Below are 15123 nucleotides of genomic sequence, written 5' to 3'. Positions count from 1 at the left end.
AAATAAATTGGCACAATAAATTAATTTTTCAAAATGACCAATAACGATTTTTTTTTTGGTATATTTAGTTTCATGCCACTCTCGGATATTTTTCTACCAACTTATCACAAGAAATTTGAAGACTAATAAAAATTAAATATCACATAGCCTTTTAGACTTATAGTTATATCTTCTAACTTTAACTAGTATAATAATCGTGCCATGCACGGGGTCAATAGTGCAATGGGAGTAATAAATGCACCAAATATATATCACAATACCTTTAGGGATATGATAGTTACGATAAAATAAATAACTCAATCCATTCCCAATATAGATAAACAAAAGGGCCTAAAGTCTAAATAATAAGATGCTATCAACAATACTGCTATAATCTACACATAAATATTGTGGAAAACCTCCTTGTAAACAACATTGTTTGTTCTGTTAGTAGCTTTACCATCAGTATCCAAGATTAAAATTTTAAGCCTACTCTTTCTGCACACACGAGAGACTGCCATATAGAGCTACCCATGGTGAAAACTGGACAAGAAAGGAACAAGCCAATGTTGTGCAAACTTTGACCCTGGCTCTTATTAATCATCATTGTAAATGATAGTGTGAGAGGGAATTGGTGACGGTACAGTGTGAAGGGATACCCAAAGTCAGAAGGTGTAATAGTCATCCTAGGTATCATAACAGTTTGGATGGTGACAGTATCAGATAGCATTTGGAAAATAATGACATATTTTTCCAATCTAATGACAATCAGTCTAGTGCCATTGCAAAGTCCATTGGATTTGTCAATGTTCCATATGAGTATTACTGGTACACCAACTTTGAGTTTCAATGCATGGTTTGGTAGTCCTGACATTTTGATTGTGTTGAGGAACTCAACCTAATGTATGTTGTCAATAGAGCTCGATGCTTTATCTTGCTTTAAAATGTTGTCTACATTGAGATACTCAACTTCATCACCAGGAAGAAGGGACAACATGAATGAGTTGACCTTGTCCATGACAGAGAATATTGGGCATAAAATAGCACGATCATTGAAGTAGGCCTTGTCTTACAAGTGGTCAGGAAGGTTTAGATATATGGCATCGACTATAAAATGCAAAGGATTATCTACTCGGGTCAACAAAAAATCATCTGGAATAGTAATGAGATCATCAGTGTCTTCATCTGTTGGGACTGTGTCATCACCAATTGATAAAATCCAATTTGCAAATTCAACAAGCTCATGTTGGATTGCTTTGCTGGTGCAACTTTCAAGGCACATATTCCTTGAAAGAGTGAAAATCTGACAATCTTTCCACAAATAAGAAGAATTAATAGTTGTAAAAACAATATCCTCTCTCCGTCCTCTTGGAATTACAGGCAGAATTTGTCTAAAATCACCCCCAAGAACAACCACTTTTCCTTTAAAAGGTTTGTTTCTTGCTGACGGGTCTGAATGTTTCATCACATCTCGCAAAGATCTATCTAGAGCTTTAAAACAATATTTGCTTTGGTGCTTCATCCCAAATTATAAGCGAGGTCTCAAGTAAAAGTTCTGCTAGTTGGCTACCCTGTTTTATATTACAAATTGAGTCTTCAGTGATAGAAATGGGGATGGCAAATTGAGAATGGGCTGTTTTCCCATTTGGTAACAACAAAGAAGCAATGCCACATGAAGTAATGGCCAACATTATTTTCTATTCCACATCCAAAGCTGCGTGAAGAGTTTTCCACAAGAAGGCCTTTCCAGTTCCCTCGTAACCATAGCTAAAATAAAGCTCACCTCTAGAGTTGACGACAGCACCATAAATAGAATCAAATATTGTTTTTTGTTCAGCCATAAGTTTCGGTAAGAGAGTTTGGAGCTTATAATAGAGAACATCTGGGTTGTATCTTATTTCGGCCAAGAGAAATTTGTTTCTAATAGGAAGTCTATTATGCAAACTTGGTTGCAGCATATCAGAGAAGTCATTGAGAGTTTGCCCATTTGCCTACAATAATTCTTCAATCTCCTGTATCACATATTGCTCTAGCTCTGCATCTCTAATGTTGAGGCCTATCAAACATAAAATTGGGAACATAAGCAAGTGAATTTAGTAGTACGGAACAAACATATTTCATCAGCATAAGTGTACAGAAGTTTTACATTACCTGAATCACCTATAGCATTCATGAGCTAGAAGAGTATGTCATTGCTCATTAATTTCCAAGTTTGAGTCCACAAAACACCAGACCTACTCATGCAATTACAAAAAAGCAATGTGGCAAAAATTCCATGTAAGAAAGAACTGCTAGTCCATTGACTGGCCTCTATAATGGTATCTATATACTCGCGATCATCCTCAAGTAACCCTCGAGTATAGTAAGCTTCTTTAAAATTTGGATAATGTACACCATCAACTATGCATATATCTTGAAAACACTTGGGCCTCTCACTGAAGCAAGTAACATCCTTAGATAAAAATTCTCACTAGCACCTGATGGAATATAGATTAAGCAATCAATTGCAAACCCTGATTTCCTTAATGTCCATATGTGAACATTATCTTTATAGATAAAGTTTGTGGGAAATTCTACATAAGTCAATGTTCGAGCTAAAGTAAAATGCTTGTTGGTTTCCATCCAGGCTTCAAACTGAGTCACTTTGCCAGCTGCCTGATTCAGAATATGGTCAAGATCTTCATCCTCTGCATAAAGTGCACTTTGCTCACTCGGTAGATGGAATATGAGGCACTCAATAGCAAGAGTTCTGTAGTTTATATCATGCATAAAAATTCTCCATGCAGCCTTACAAGTAGACAAATATCTAACATCATAGTACATTTTGATCTCTTTATTGACAATATCCATACGTTTTATTGTATTTTGTGTATAAAAAGCAGCTATAGCATAGTCATGACCTTTGCTAACATACTTAAATAAGTACTTTATTGATTCACCTTCTTTACATCTCTCAACGTTTATATGGGCTTTGTATTTTAGAAGCAACTGTGGATTGTATGGCACAACATATCTAATATCAAGAGGAATTCTATTTTTAATAATTTCTCTTCCATTATTAGGTCTCTTTTATCGGGGGTAACCATCCTCATGAATGATGGTACTTGCAATGAACTCTTTTGGAAAAATTTTGGTGCAAACGCCATCGTGCATACAATGGAATCGAGGATTTACCCTCCTGCATGGCCCATGCATCACAAATTCACTAACTGCATTATATAACTCTGGGTTATTGTTCTTGTCAGGTATCTCAGCATTGATAAGGCGGTCAACATCATTTGGTGTTGTTATCTTGCTGGACGAATCGAGGAAAAGCACAATGGGGGCATGAGGTAGCCTCCTTTTTTGGAACTCCATGGCATATAATGTTGTCAAAAAAATTCAAAAGAATTCAATTAGAATACAAAATGAACAATGAACACCTTATCATGAAGTGTTGCACCTCCGTATTGATGTCTATTAAATCATGAAAAAAAAAATCAAGATCCAATTCCAAATTAGAGTATTATACAACGAGCCCCCAACATACCTGCCCTAATAGGACCAAAGAGATCTCCTTTTTTTAAGGTCTTTCATCAGAAGGTCAAGCTTCATTTTGAAAACTCAAGTGATAGCATCTGGGCGGCCTTCCATCTGGAGTTTCCAATGTTGCAAAATACGTGTTATTTTAAGCCATTTGGGTTACATGTGAATGTAATGAAAAGATCTGGATATCCAGTCCATCTGCAAATGGCCATTGCATCTTGATAATTTTTCATTGTGTATGGTGGGCCCCTAGTAAAAGATGATGGTAAGATTATTCACTTTCCCCTTGCAAAAGCCTCGATTTCTCTAAGCAAGATAGCATCGATTAGCCCTTTGTAATGTTCTACGCACATCTCTCTTTGATGCTTTCTAATGTAGGTTAGCCTCCAAGATTCTATTGTCACACCTTACTTATATAGTACCTTAGCAGTCATTTAGAACCATTCCAAACCACTTTGGATGGTCTTAAACTTAAAAATTTCAATTTGGACGTTAATTTTCGGGAAATTACTGTTCACTGTCCAGTTTTCAGATTACAGGTCCAACTTTGAAAAATCATAACTAATTCTAGAAAAATTGTATGGAGGTGTTCCAAAATTCTACGGAAAGCTCTTTCAATCCTCTTTAAGGGAAAAATACTCAACTGAACTCATCCTCATAGAAAACGTACAGTTTATTGGATTAAGATTACTATCCGTTTGGTAAAATCTGGACTTTCCAGATTCTGTGCCTTAACTTTGAAAATTCATATCTCTTCGTATACACATCCAAATGAGGTGATTTACCACTCATTTTGAAGCTTGGGATGTGCACTATAGGTCTACCAAATCTCGTGATTTAAATCATTCATTTGGTAGGTCAAACTGAAGCTCAAAACTAACTGCTTCAGGACCTACGTTTTATCCTTTAATATCTCCTTACTTTAATTCTTTTTATTTCTTTGACATACATAGCATGGGCTTAATCTTTCTCATTCATACTCATATACTTTCATTCATGCCATAAACATCCTAAGCATATACATTGAAGTAATGGCATTCATAACATAATTTACAGCATAGGAGAATTATACATTGAATATTAATATCATTCATTTGCCTTAATAATTCTCCACTTCTTCTCCTTGCTTCTCATGCCATTAGTGCCCATCATTGATTGACCTAAATGGTTGGTTAGGAAGGGGGTGAGATTAGGGGGAATCTCAGTAGCAAACAATACCATATTAATCATGCTAAATGGATGCTCATGCACTACACGCAACTTGTTTATTCTCTTGTTAATTAGTGACATACTAGCATGCTCAAAGCTAACTTCTTGATGCATGGCCATGGAGACATAATCTACTCATCATGAATAGCAATCACAGCAGCTAAAACATGTCACAATAACATTCAATAACATGTATACGGTAACACACAAGCATACAACATCAAGCAATGACAATAGGTAAGTTCACTACCTTGCACCTCAAGCCTTCCTCTTACTTTTCCTTTGACTCCCTTGACTTTCCAACCATGTTAGCTTTCGGTCAACATCATCAAACATCCTCTTGGATGTTCCAAAGGTCCTTGATCTTGAAGCTTGAACTTTGTTCCTTCTTCTTGGCCTTCACCCCTACGTTTTTCTCTCTAAATTTTGGCAGAGTTTCCCCTCTTAAACTCATGTTGGCTGAAAATATGAAGGGGAAGAGGCTCTATTTATAGCAAAAAAGTTGGCTTGAATGGACCAAAATGCCCTTGGTGGCTAATAGAAAGGGTAAGGGCAAATTTGGAAGTTCAAGTGGACTTTTGCATCATCATTGCATCATCTTATTACATCATGTTTACCTCAACCTTCTAGAAGATGCCAAGTGTCATGAAAGTGGTGGAGGAGATGGGAGATTAGATCTTAGCCGTTGGATCAAACTTGTTTCATAAGCTTCGTCCGAATTTACTTGGCCCACGTTTTTCCGGCTTTCTTTATGGCCTTTCAGAGCTCAGAAAATTGTTCTGTCTGCTTTATAAATTCCTTTTAATTCTAGAGAATATCTATGAATTTTCTTAGGCTATAACACTTCCTTTAAACCTTGCATAAAAATTCATTTACCAAAATGCCCTTTTATCGGCAAAACCGGCTCTTTAATTTATTAAAGCCACTCCACTGGTATTTTGGTTGCGGGACTAATTTTATAAATTAGTACAACCTTTCAACCATTTAACCTCATTTTTGTATATATTTTTGAGGTCTCTTGCTATTTTAAATAATTACCTCACATGGTATACTTTTTACCGGTAATAACCTTATAAATTCTGTTGAAGCTGCCTCAGGGGTATTTTCATCTTTTCTCTTCATAGAAGAGCCTTAGAATATTATTTCCCATTTTCTAGGATTTTCTTGGAATTCTCTTCATACTCTTCCATTTTTACCCCTGTTGGTCATAACTTTCAGAATTTACAGTTTAGTCCCTGGTTGGACTTAACTTCATATAATCCTCTCTTTGAGGCTTCTAACTCAACCTTTGGCCTATATCTAGTCTCTTTTCTCTCTCTGGGCCTTCGAGACTTTACTGGAGCCTCTAACTTTATTACACTTTAGCCCCTTGAAACTTTTACTTTGCAGTTTAGTCCCTGAAACTACTTTGACTTCCTTTCTCATCTTTGGGACTTCTGCTAAAAAGGGGTCTGATAGCCTATCTAATTCAGGCTATTATTGGTACTTCTAGGCCTAAAACTTTGGATGTTACAATTCTCCCCCTCTCAAAAAAATTTCGTCCTCGAAATTTCGGGTCAAACCTCTATTCTTACCCTTAATGAGAGGTTACCTGAGGGGAGTGTCCCTACTTATACTTAACTCTGGCCTTTTCAACTTTTCATTATACCTCATTTTCGAGATTTCACCTTGGGCTTCATACTTACATAACTCGTCGTTCTAAACTTTTCTGTCATTCAGATGAGCATGGTCTTTGCTTTTAAGTATTTTGTCACCATTGCTCGTATTCTTCCTATACTTTAGGCTCATTCTTTCATTATAATACCACGACAGTATACCTATCTTCTTGGTATTTTACTATACCATGGTATTTCGGGTTCTCTTAATACAGCCTTTATCCATTCTTTGCTGTATACCCTGCTATTCCTCTTTACTTTAAGGGCATATCTCCTTTCTTTCCTTCGTTGACTAGAACAGAATTGAGCCTAGTCTAATCGACAATAGACATGTCTAGAACAAGTCAAGGGTACTCTCTCTATATTAGTCCACCGCTGACGGAGATTTCAATATTTTAAACTCATCTCTAGTCATCGTCTTCCCAAAGAGGTACTGTACTCTTACCCTTATGGCTCAGCTACTTTCTCTTAGGCTTGGTCTACTATGACCTCGAGAGCTACTGCGCTCTACCATAAGCCTCTTTAGGATCCATTATGACCCTGGAATACTATCATCAATCTGAGCCATTTTAGGATCTCTAGGAGACTCTGGACCATAGAGTTGAGTAATAAAATAAGTCACCTCCACTCAGCTAGTAACTTGACTGATTATTCCCCAAGACTGCTCACAGATATCAGTATTGTCTTCTTAGGCATTGCTCAATCCTTTCTGTCAACTCCTGAAATTCTTAGCCTTTCCCTATTTCTTTAGCCCTTTGTTTTAGCTTCCTTAAGTCACTTTCCTTTCTTTGTGCCTTTCGAATCCCTAGGCACTAGCTCATCTCTAGAGCCCATTAACTTGCTATTATATCAATGCTAGTCTGCCTTGTCTTAAGACTCTGTAGTCTTCGCTGTCTCTTAATAGTTTGGACAGCATTAGGAGAGGACTTATATCATCACATTCTCATTATCCTTTAGTATTCCGTAGTACCCTACTAAGCTCGAGGAGCATCTGTTTGCATATCACACTTCTGTTGTCTTAACCAGTTTCACTCTCTCTCTCTGGGGTAAGGTCCTCCTGTGCCTTATCTCGGCTACTTCTGCTTTTCCTGTGGGAGGACAGATTGCTTTAACTGGAGTATCGTCAACTCAACCACTTGCTTTCTGTTTCATTCCTTCAGAGGATAGCTTACTCTTACTAGAGCAGCGTCACTCTGATCCGGAGAACCACTTCCCAATCTTAGAGAGGTACTTTATGGTCAAGACTTTCCTCATGCAATCTCGGCCAGGGTACATTCCTCGAATACCATATCTCTATCAAAGAGAGCCTCTCTACTGTATTACTCAATCTTATAAGCAGTGACATCTATCTATAGGAATCTCATTTCTTAGATTCCTTAATGGCCTGATTGCCATGGTTGCATGCTCTTAGATACCTTAAGGACATAAAATAATATTGTTTTAGTCCCTAACATCATCATGTATCTAAGCATCATTAAGCTCTAGGTATCACCAGGAACTTACTTATCTCTCTTTGTTTATCAGTTCCCAACGCAACCATCCACTATCATGTTCTTATTCATTTCCTTTCATCTCTATCCTCAAGAGGGATCTTGCCTCACTTTACTCTTTCTGACTTTCTTTACCTCTTGACCAATTATTCTTCTAGTCAGGTATTGATCACTATATTCTCATCACATCACATCAAATAGTAAATGTTTAATCATCTTGCTGTGCGGTATCTAGGTCAGGTACCTAGGTCATCATTGACCTTTCATTTATTATCATCTAATTTCTATCCCTCTTGGTTCATTATCCCTTAGTGATTTCTACCTCTATTCAGGGATTTGAACAAGCTTTAAACATCTCATTCTGTTACCATGCCTCTATCGAGATCATATCGATTACTTAAGATACAGGTTGATATTCAGTTCCCTTACTAGGGCATTGACTTATACCTCTGACTAGCTTATTGTATCCTTAACCATTTGTTTCTATGGTCAAATGCTAATCATAAAGTGACCATACTACACAGCAGGCATTAATCATTAAAACATCTCTACTGTGTGACCTTCCAGTCAAGCACCTTTAACTAATTACCCGAGGCATAGGTTGTCACCCTACTTCCCTATTAGGGTCTAGACTCCAATTCCTTATTGGCTTACCATATTCTTAGCCATTACTCTCAGGAGGCGTCTTTCAACTTTGACTCATTCCCTAGTCAAGCTCTCTTAGCCCAACCATTCCTCTCCTGAGGGGGAGTCTCTTAACAGTGACTACCTATCTCTCAGGTTACTCTTTGTCATTCCTTACTTCTCTTCTATATCTATTTCCCTTGAAGAAAACACCTCACTATCATAATCTCAATTGGACCAATCCTAGTCACCCGTTACTTTTCTAATTAGGTTTTCTCTCATACCGGGCTTTGCTTGAACCAATACTCTGCTTATACCTTAGTCAGGACTTCTACCTGAACTTCCCAACTGCTACCTATCATTAGGTTACTTTTGCCTAAGCACACTTAACTAAATAGTGTTGATAGGCTCAAACCCTAGTACCTTGCTATCTTAGGCCTTTCTTATTCTACCTTTAGTCAGGTCTGTTCAGCTTACATTCTTATCTCTCTCCTTATCTTAAGGATTTACCTGTCAATACTCAGTCTGTCTCTGGGTCACAAGGGTTCTTCCTGTATCTAGAGCTAGCCTGAATGTCTCCTTTTCCAGGTCTTATGGCTCCAACTCCTCTAACTTTGGCTTTCCTCTATTAATCGGAAGGAAATTGAATCCAGCTTAATTAATGATAAGGTTATCTGGAAGGAAATCATGGGTACTCTCTCAGTACTGGTTTACAACTGAAGGAGGTTTCCACATCCTCAACCTGTCCCTGGTCTTCATCTTCCCAAATAGGTACCAATCTCTAGGAGACTTAGACCATAGGACGAAGTGAAGTCATCTCCACTCAATTGGTCACCATACTAATAATTCCCCAAAACTGTTCCAAGAACCAATACCATTTTCTTAAGCCTCTTGTCAATTCCCTAGGCTACCTATTCGTCTCTTTAGGTGCCTAAGCCAATCTGTCTTAGGAGTTCTCTTACTCCTCCAGCTGCTCTTACCGTCTCTTACTACTTTAGAACGGTACAGAGAGAGGACTTATGCAACTTCTCTTTCCTCTGCTTTATCTTTCAGTATGAGCATACTCTAACATGCATTTCTGACATTTTAATGCAAGGAGTGCAAGCTCTTACTGATTGCTATGTCTATAGCATGCCGACTCGACATCTTATCCCTACAAGAGGGAGCCTCTTTCTCTGTTCGCAGCTGCTTCTGGAAGTTATAGGGAGAGGACTTTTGAGGTTCTTTTTCTTTCTGCTTACTCTAGTACTCTGCTAAGCTCAGGTACATCTAAGCCTAGGTTTATTCTTGGCTAGTCGTGCTTCCATTAGGTAAGGTCAACTCCACTTGCCTTGCCTCGGCTGCTTCCCTTTCCCTGATCGGATAGGGCATTTTGCTCCATCTAGAGCAGTGTCAATTCTGACTTGGAGGACCAATTCCTATTTTCTCCAGGAAGATTCTTGGCCAAGAACTTATCCCTTGGAAAGGGTGCCTCTCAACCTAACCCCACGTGACTGAGTATCTCTTAACATCATCAGGAACATGCTGACCTCATAATGCTAGTTCTCCGCATGGCTATCTATCTCATTCTCACCTCTTTCTTTTCTTTTTAAACCCTAAGAATTCTACTAGGGTTATCTACCTTGACTTCACTATCTCCATGTTCCTAATTATCTATTCAGGAACTTGAGATAGCTACTCTATCATAGTGCCCCATCTCTAACAAGGCTTTAAGAGCTTGCTCAGCTTAAGTGGCCACTACACCCTCTTAGCGGTGTACAGACTCAACCCCTAACTATCTTGTTCAACTTATCATTACTCTTCCTCTTGAGGGGGAATCTGATAGCTTTTAAATAGTGGCTACAACTCTCTCTTTGATCTCTATCAGTCTTACTCTCAGGGACCTCATAGTCCATCAAGTCGTGCCAAGATACCACCTCAGCGTCTGAGAGTCACTATCTCTATTCGTCATGACCAGAATTCTTATTCGCCACCATTTTCTTTGGTTCATCATGACAAAACATACCTTCTCTTACTTCTGCTAGTTTTACTTAGCTTTGTTTATCGTAACCTTAACTGCTGCCTGAAGGACTTCCATGTCCTAGCCTCACTGTAATCCCCAACTAAGTCAACTACTTCCTTTCAAGCAATGAAGGAAGGGTCTGGCTCACAACTCTAGGCCATTAGCACCTTTGCTTTCCCTTATCCTCAGGGATTACCAGTGGCAAAAATTAATCTTTAGCTCTTCTGACCTTTTATATCCATTTAGGAATCAAAGATAGCTACTTTGATTATGCTGCCTTAACCTTATATCAAGGCTACAGTAATTGTATCTAACTTAGGTTGCCACTTGACCCTTTCTCTTCTAGGGTTTAGACTCATACCTCTATCTGACTTATGAGCCATTATCCCTTTCTCTTTAGAGGGAAGTCTCTTTATCCTTACACAGTGGCTACCTTCCTCTGCGTATAACTTCTCATCATCATTTTATCTACACCTTTCTAACAGCGGATCCCAACCTCATTTAAAGATCCTTATTACTTATTTTCCTTAGAGCATTCACCTCCAATCCATAACCTTAGTTGGACCTTAGCTAGTATTCCACTACTAGCTCTAACCTGAACTGGGCTTTTTTTTTAAATTCTTGCAGATAGTTCTCTTCTTCCAATGCCAGAACCTCTGGTCTGATACCAAAAATGTCACACCTTACTTATATAGTACCTTAGCAGTCATTTAGAACCATTCCAAACCACTTTGGATGGTCTTAAACTTAAAAATTTCAATTTGGACGTTAATTTTCGGGAAATTACTGTTCACTGTCCAGTTTTCAGATTACAGGTCCAACTTTGAAAAATCATAACTAATTCTAGAAAAATTGTATGGAGGTGTTCCAAAATTCTACGGAAATCTATTTCAATGCTCTTTAAGGGAAAAATACTCAACTGAACTCATCCTCATAGAAAACGTACAGTTTATTGGATTAAGATTACTATCCGTTTGGTAAAATCTGGACTTTCCAGATTCTGCGCCTTAACTTTGAAAATTCATATCTCTTCGTATACACATCCAAATGAGGTGATTTACCACTCATTTTGAAGCTTGGGATGTGCACTATAGGTCTATCAAATCTCGTGATTTAACTCATTCATTTGGTAGGTCAAACTGAAGCTCAAAACTAACTGCTTCAGGACCTACGTTTTATCCTTTAATATCTCCTTACTTTAATTCTTTTTATTTCTTTGACATACATAGCATGGGCTTAATATTTCTCATTCATACTCATATACTTTCATTCATGCCATAAACATCCTAAGCATATACATTGAAGTAATGGCATTCATAACATAATTTACAGCATAGGAGAATTATACATTGAATATTAATATCATTCATTTGCCTTAATAATTCTCCACTTCTTCTCCTTGCTTCTCATGCCATTAGTGCCCATCATTGATTGACCTAAATGGTTGGTTAGGAAGGGGGTGAGATTCGGGGGAATCTCAGTAGCAAACAATACCATATTAATCATGCTAAATGGATGCTCATGCACTACACGCAACTTGTTTATTCTCTTGTTAATTAGTGACATACTAGCATGCTCAAAGCTAACTTCTTGATGCATGGCCATGGAGACATAATCTACTCATCATGAATAGCAATCACAGCAGCTAAAACATGTCACAATAACATTCAATAACATGTACACGGCAACACACAAGCATACAACATCAAGCAATGATAATAGGTAAGTTCACTAGCTTGCACCTCAAGCCTTCCTCTTACTTTTCCTTTGACTCCCTTGACTTTCCAACCATGTTAGCTTTCGGTCAATATCATCAAACATCCTCTTGGATGTTCCAAAGGTCCTTGATCTTGAAGCTTGAACTTTGTTCCTTCTTCTTGGCCTTCACCCCTACGTTTTTCTCTCTAAATTTTGGCAGAGTTTCCCCTCTTAAACTCATGTTGGCTGAAAATATGAAGGGGAAGAGGCTCTATTTATAGCAAAAAAGTTGGCTTGAATGGACCAAAATGCCCTTGGTGGCTAATAGAAAGGGTAAGGGCAAATTTGGAAGTTCAAGTGGACTTTTGCATCATCATTGCATCATCTTATTACATCATGTTTACCTCAACCTTCTAGAAGATGCCAAGTGTCATGAAAGTGGTGGAGGAGATGGGAGATTAGATCCTAGCCGTTGGATCAAACTTGTTTCATAAGCTTCGTCCGAATTTACTTGGCCCACGTTTCTCTGGCTTTCTTTATGGCCTTTCGGAGCTCAGAAAATTGTTCTGTCTGCTTTATAAATTCCTTTTAATTCTAGAGAATATCTATGAATTTTCTTAGGCCATAACACTTCCTTTAAACCTTGCATAAAAATTCATTTACCAAAATGCCCTTTTATCGGCAAAACCGGCTCTTTAATTTATTAAAGCCACTCCACTGGTCTTTTGGTTGCGGGACTAATTTTATAAATTAGTACAACCTTTCAACCATTTAATCTCATTTTTGTATACATTTTTGAGGTCTCTTGCTATTTTAAATAATTACCTCACATGGTATACTTTTTACCGGTAATAACCTTATAAATTCTGTTGAAGCTGCCTCAGGGGTATTTTCATCTTTTCTCTTCATAGAAGAGCCTTAGAATATTATTTCCCATTTTCTAGGATTTTCTTGGAATTCTCTTCGTACTCTTCCATTTTTACCCCTGTTGGCCATAACTTTCAGAATTTACAGTTTAGTCCCTGGTTGGACTTAACTTCATATAATCCTCTCTTTGAGGCTTCTAACTCAACCTTTGGCCTATATCTAGTCTCTTTTCTCTCTCTGGGCCTTCGAGACTTTACTGGAGCCTCTAACTTTATTACACTTTAGCCCCTTGAAACTTTTACTTTGCAGTTTAGTCCCTGAAACTACTTTGACTTCCTTTCTCATCTTTGGGACTTCTGCTAAAAAGGGGTCTGATAGCCTATCTAATTCAGGCTATTATTGGTACTTCTAGGCCTAAAACTTTGGATGTTACATCTATCATCATGTATCCATCAACCAGGAATTGCTAAAGCAGCTTACCAGCATATAAGATTGGTGACCATGATCCTTTTCTTTCTTAGAGTTGATAAGCAAAGTATTCTCTCATGGAAACATATGAGTCTCTTTCTTAGTTTGGACAATGTTCTCCATCATAAGGTATCTTCTTAGTAAAACCTCCTATGCCATATGGGAATAACAATAGATATTGCAAGGGAAGGAAATTAGAGTGGAGCTCATATACGTGCTCAAGCCTCCTATTCTTATGAGGGACAATAATATCTCGCCCCTACTCACTCTGCTCCCCATCACCAACTATCAAACAGCAACCTCGTTAAAGTTGTTGGCAAATTATATTATCGGCCTTCAACTCCTTGGCGGTTAATAAGTTTTATTTTGATTTTTGCTCCTTCATGTGCATGCAACAAATCTTTAGCTTGTTGAAATGTTTTCACCAGAAAATTGAATTGATCAAGCATTTGTTGGAGACTTTTAATCACCTCATCATTTAGCCTATTTTCTTCATAGGTATAGCCACTGTAACATGTAATAAAGCAATCGTTTTAGTATATAGCATAGATTTAGTCTCACGAATAGGAATGTTAATGATAATATAAATATGGTGTCACAATAATATTAGAAACACAATTGTTTTTGTATGGTACCTTACTGCTTGGTAGTGTCATATATATACAACTGCACAAATTTAGGAGCTACTCCATCAACTGGTAAGATGCTTCCAATTAGATGAGCATTTTGACAACTTATTTTGTAAACATATGGGCCTTGTCCATCATTGATGTTTCTATCTATTCTGCCTCCCATGGATGTGAACATGAACATCATGTTGTAAGAACGAATATTGGAATGAAAGTTCTTACTGTATGGGGGTGTTCCATCCAAATAAGATCTCAACAGAGGGGGACATTCTGGAAGTGGCAGAAGTTTGACTTTTTCTTGGAGGCAACACATACCAAATCGGGGAATGGCCTCGTTCCTGTCTTTACAGAGTCGCTCATTGTACCACAAGAGTGTGTGACAATACGAGCACACTGACGTTTAATCACCCATATGAGCGTTGATTGCATAATCTAACAGCATAAAAAGATAGTGAGGTTGAAATTTTGCACACTAAGTTTTATATAAGCTTTCAGTATTATATAGTTAATGAATATAAGGGCCAAAGATAGAATAGTGTATCAAATCAAATATTGGGTTGATTACAAATTTTGGCTCACCATTATTTTGGTTCGCACTTGACTTGGTGCTTGGATGCCTTTTAATGTGTCTAGTGGACTCATGGTTCCACGACGTGCACTCCCACTTTGTGGACCTTAAATACAAAGACAAACCTTTTCAATAACAATAGTAATTTTAGTCAACATAATTGGATTACTATAAAGTTCGTATGTAGAGTTCTAATAGAAGGCATCTATCATTATGTAGTTAAGGGGTAGATGATATTAGCTGAAATTCTATCAGTAATAATAATAAAGAAGAAAAACAGAAAGAAAAATTGCTTAATGTTTCTTAAAGTTTTGTTGATACCTGGTGCGTGACTTGCAACCCTTACATAGGTAACACAAGTGTTCAATGCCATAGGACCTCTGATGTTTACTTCTTGTAGCATGAGAAC

At 37.7% G+C, this 15123-nt stretch overlaps 1 protein-coding gene across 1 annotated transcript; it reads right to left on the bottom strand.

The window, feature by feature from the left end:
- Window positions 1-454: 454 nt before the first annotated feature.
- On the bottom strand, window positions 455-853 carry LOC114717521 (ATP-dependent DNA helicase PIF1-like). Its single transcript, XM_028902681.1, has one exon. The coding sequence runs from the start codon at window positions 851-853 to the stop codon at window positions 455-457; it is 399 nt and encodes a 132-aa protein (XP_028758514.1).
- Between the last annotated feature and the right edge of the window lie 14270 nt (window positions 854-15123).

Source organism: Neltuma alba, unplaced genomic scaffold (genome assembly GCF_004799145.2).
Source record: "Neltuma alba isolate B1F8T4 unplaced genomic scaffold, ASM479914v2 tig00011741_pilon, whole genome shotgun sequence".
Taxonomy (NCBI): domain Eukaryota; kingdom Viridiplantae; phylum Streptophyta; class Magnoliopsida; order Fabales; family Fabaceae; genus Neltuma; species Neltuma alba.
This window is presented reverse-complemented; position numbering and strand designations above follow the sequence as displayed.

Bases quoted from the DNA above. Each gene is read 5' to 3' on its own strand.
- LOC114717521 (XM_028902681.1), bottom strand. From the start codon at position 853: ATGTCAGGACTACCAAACCATGCATTGAAACTCAAAGTTGGTGTACCA.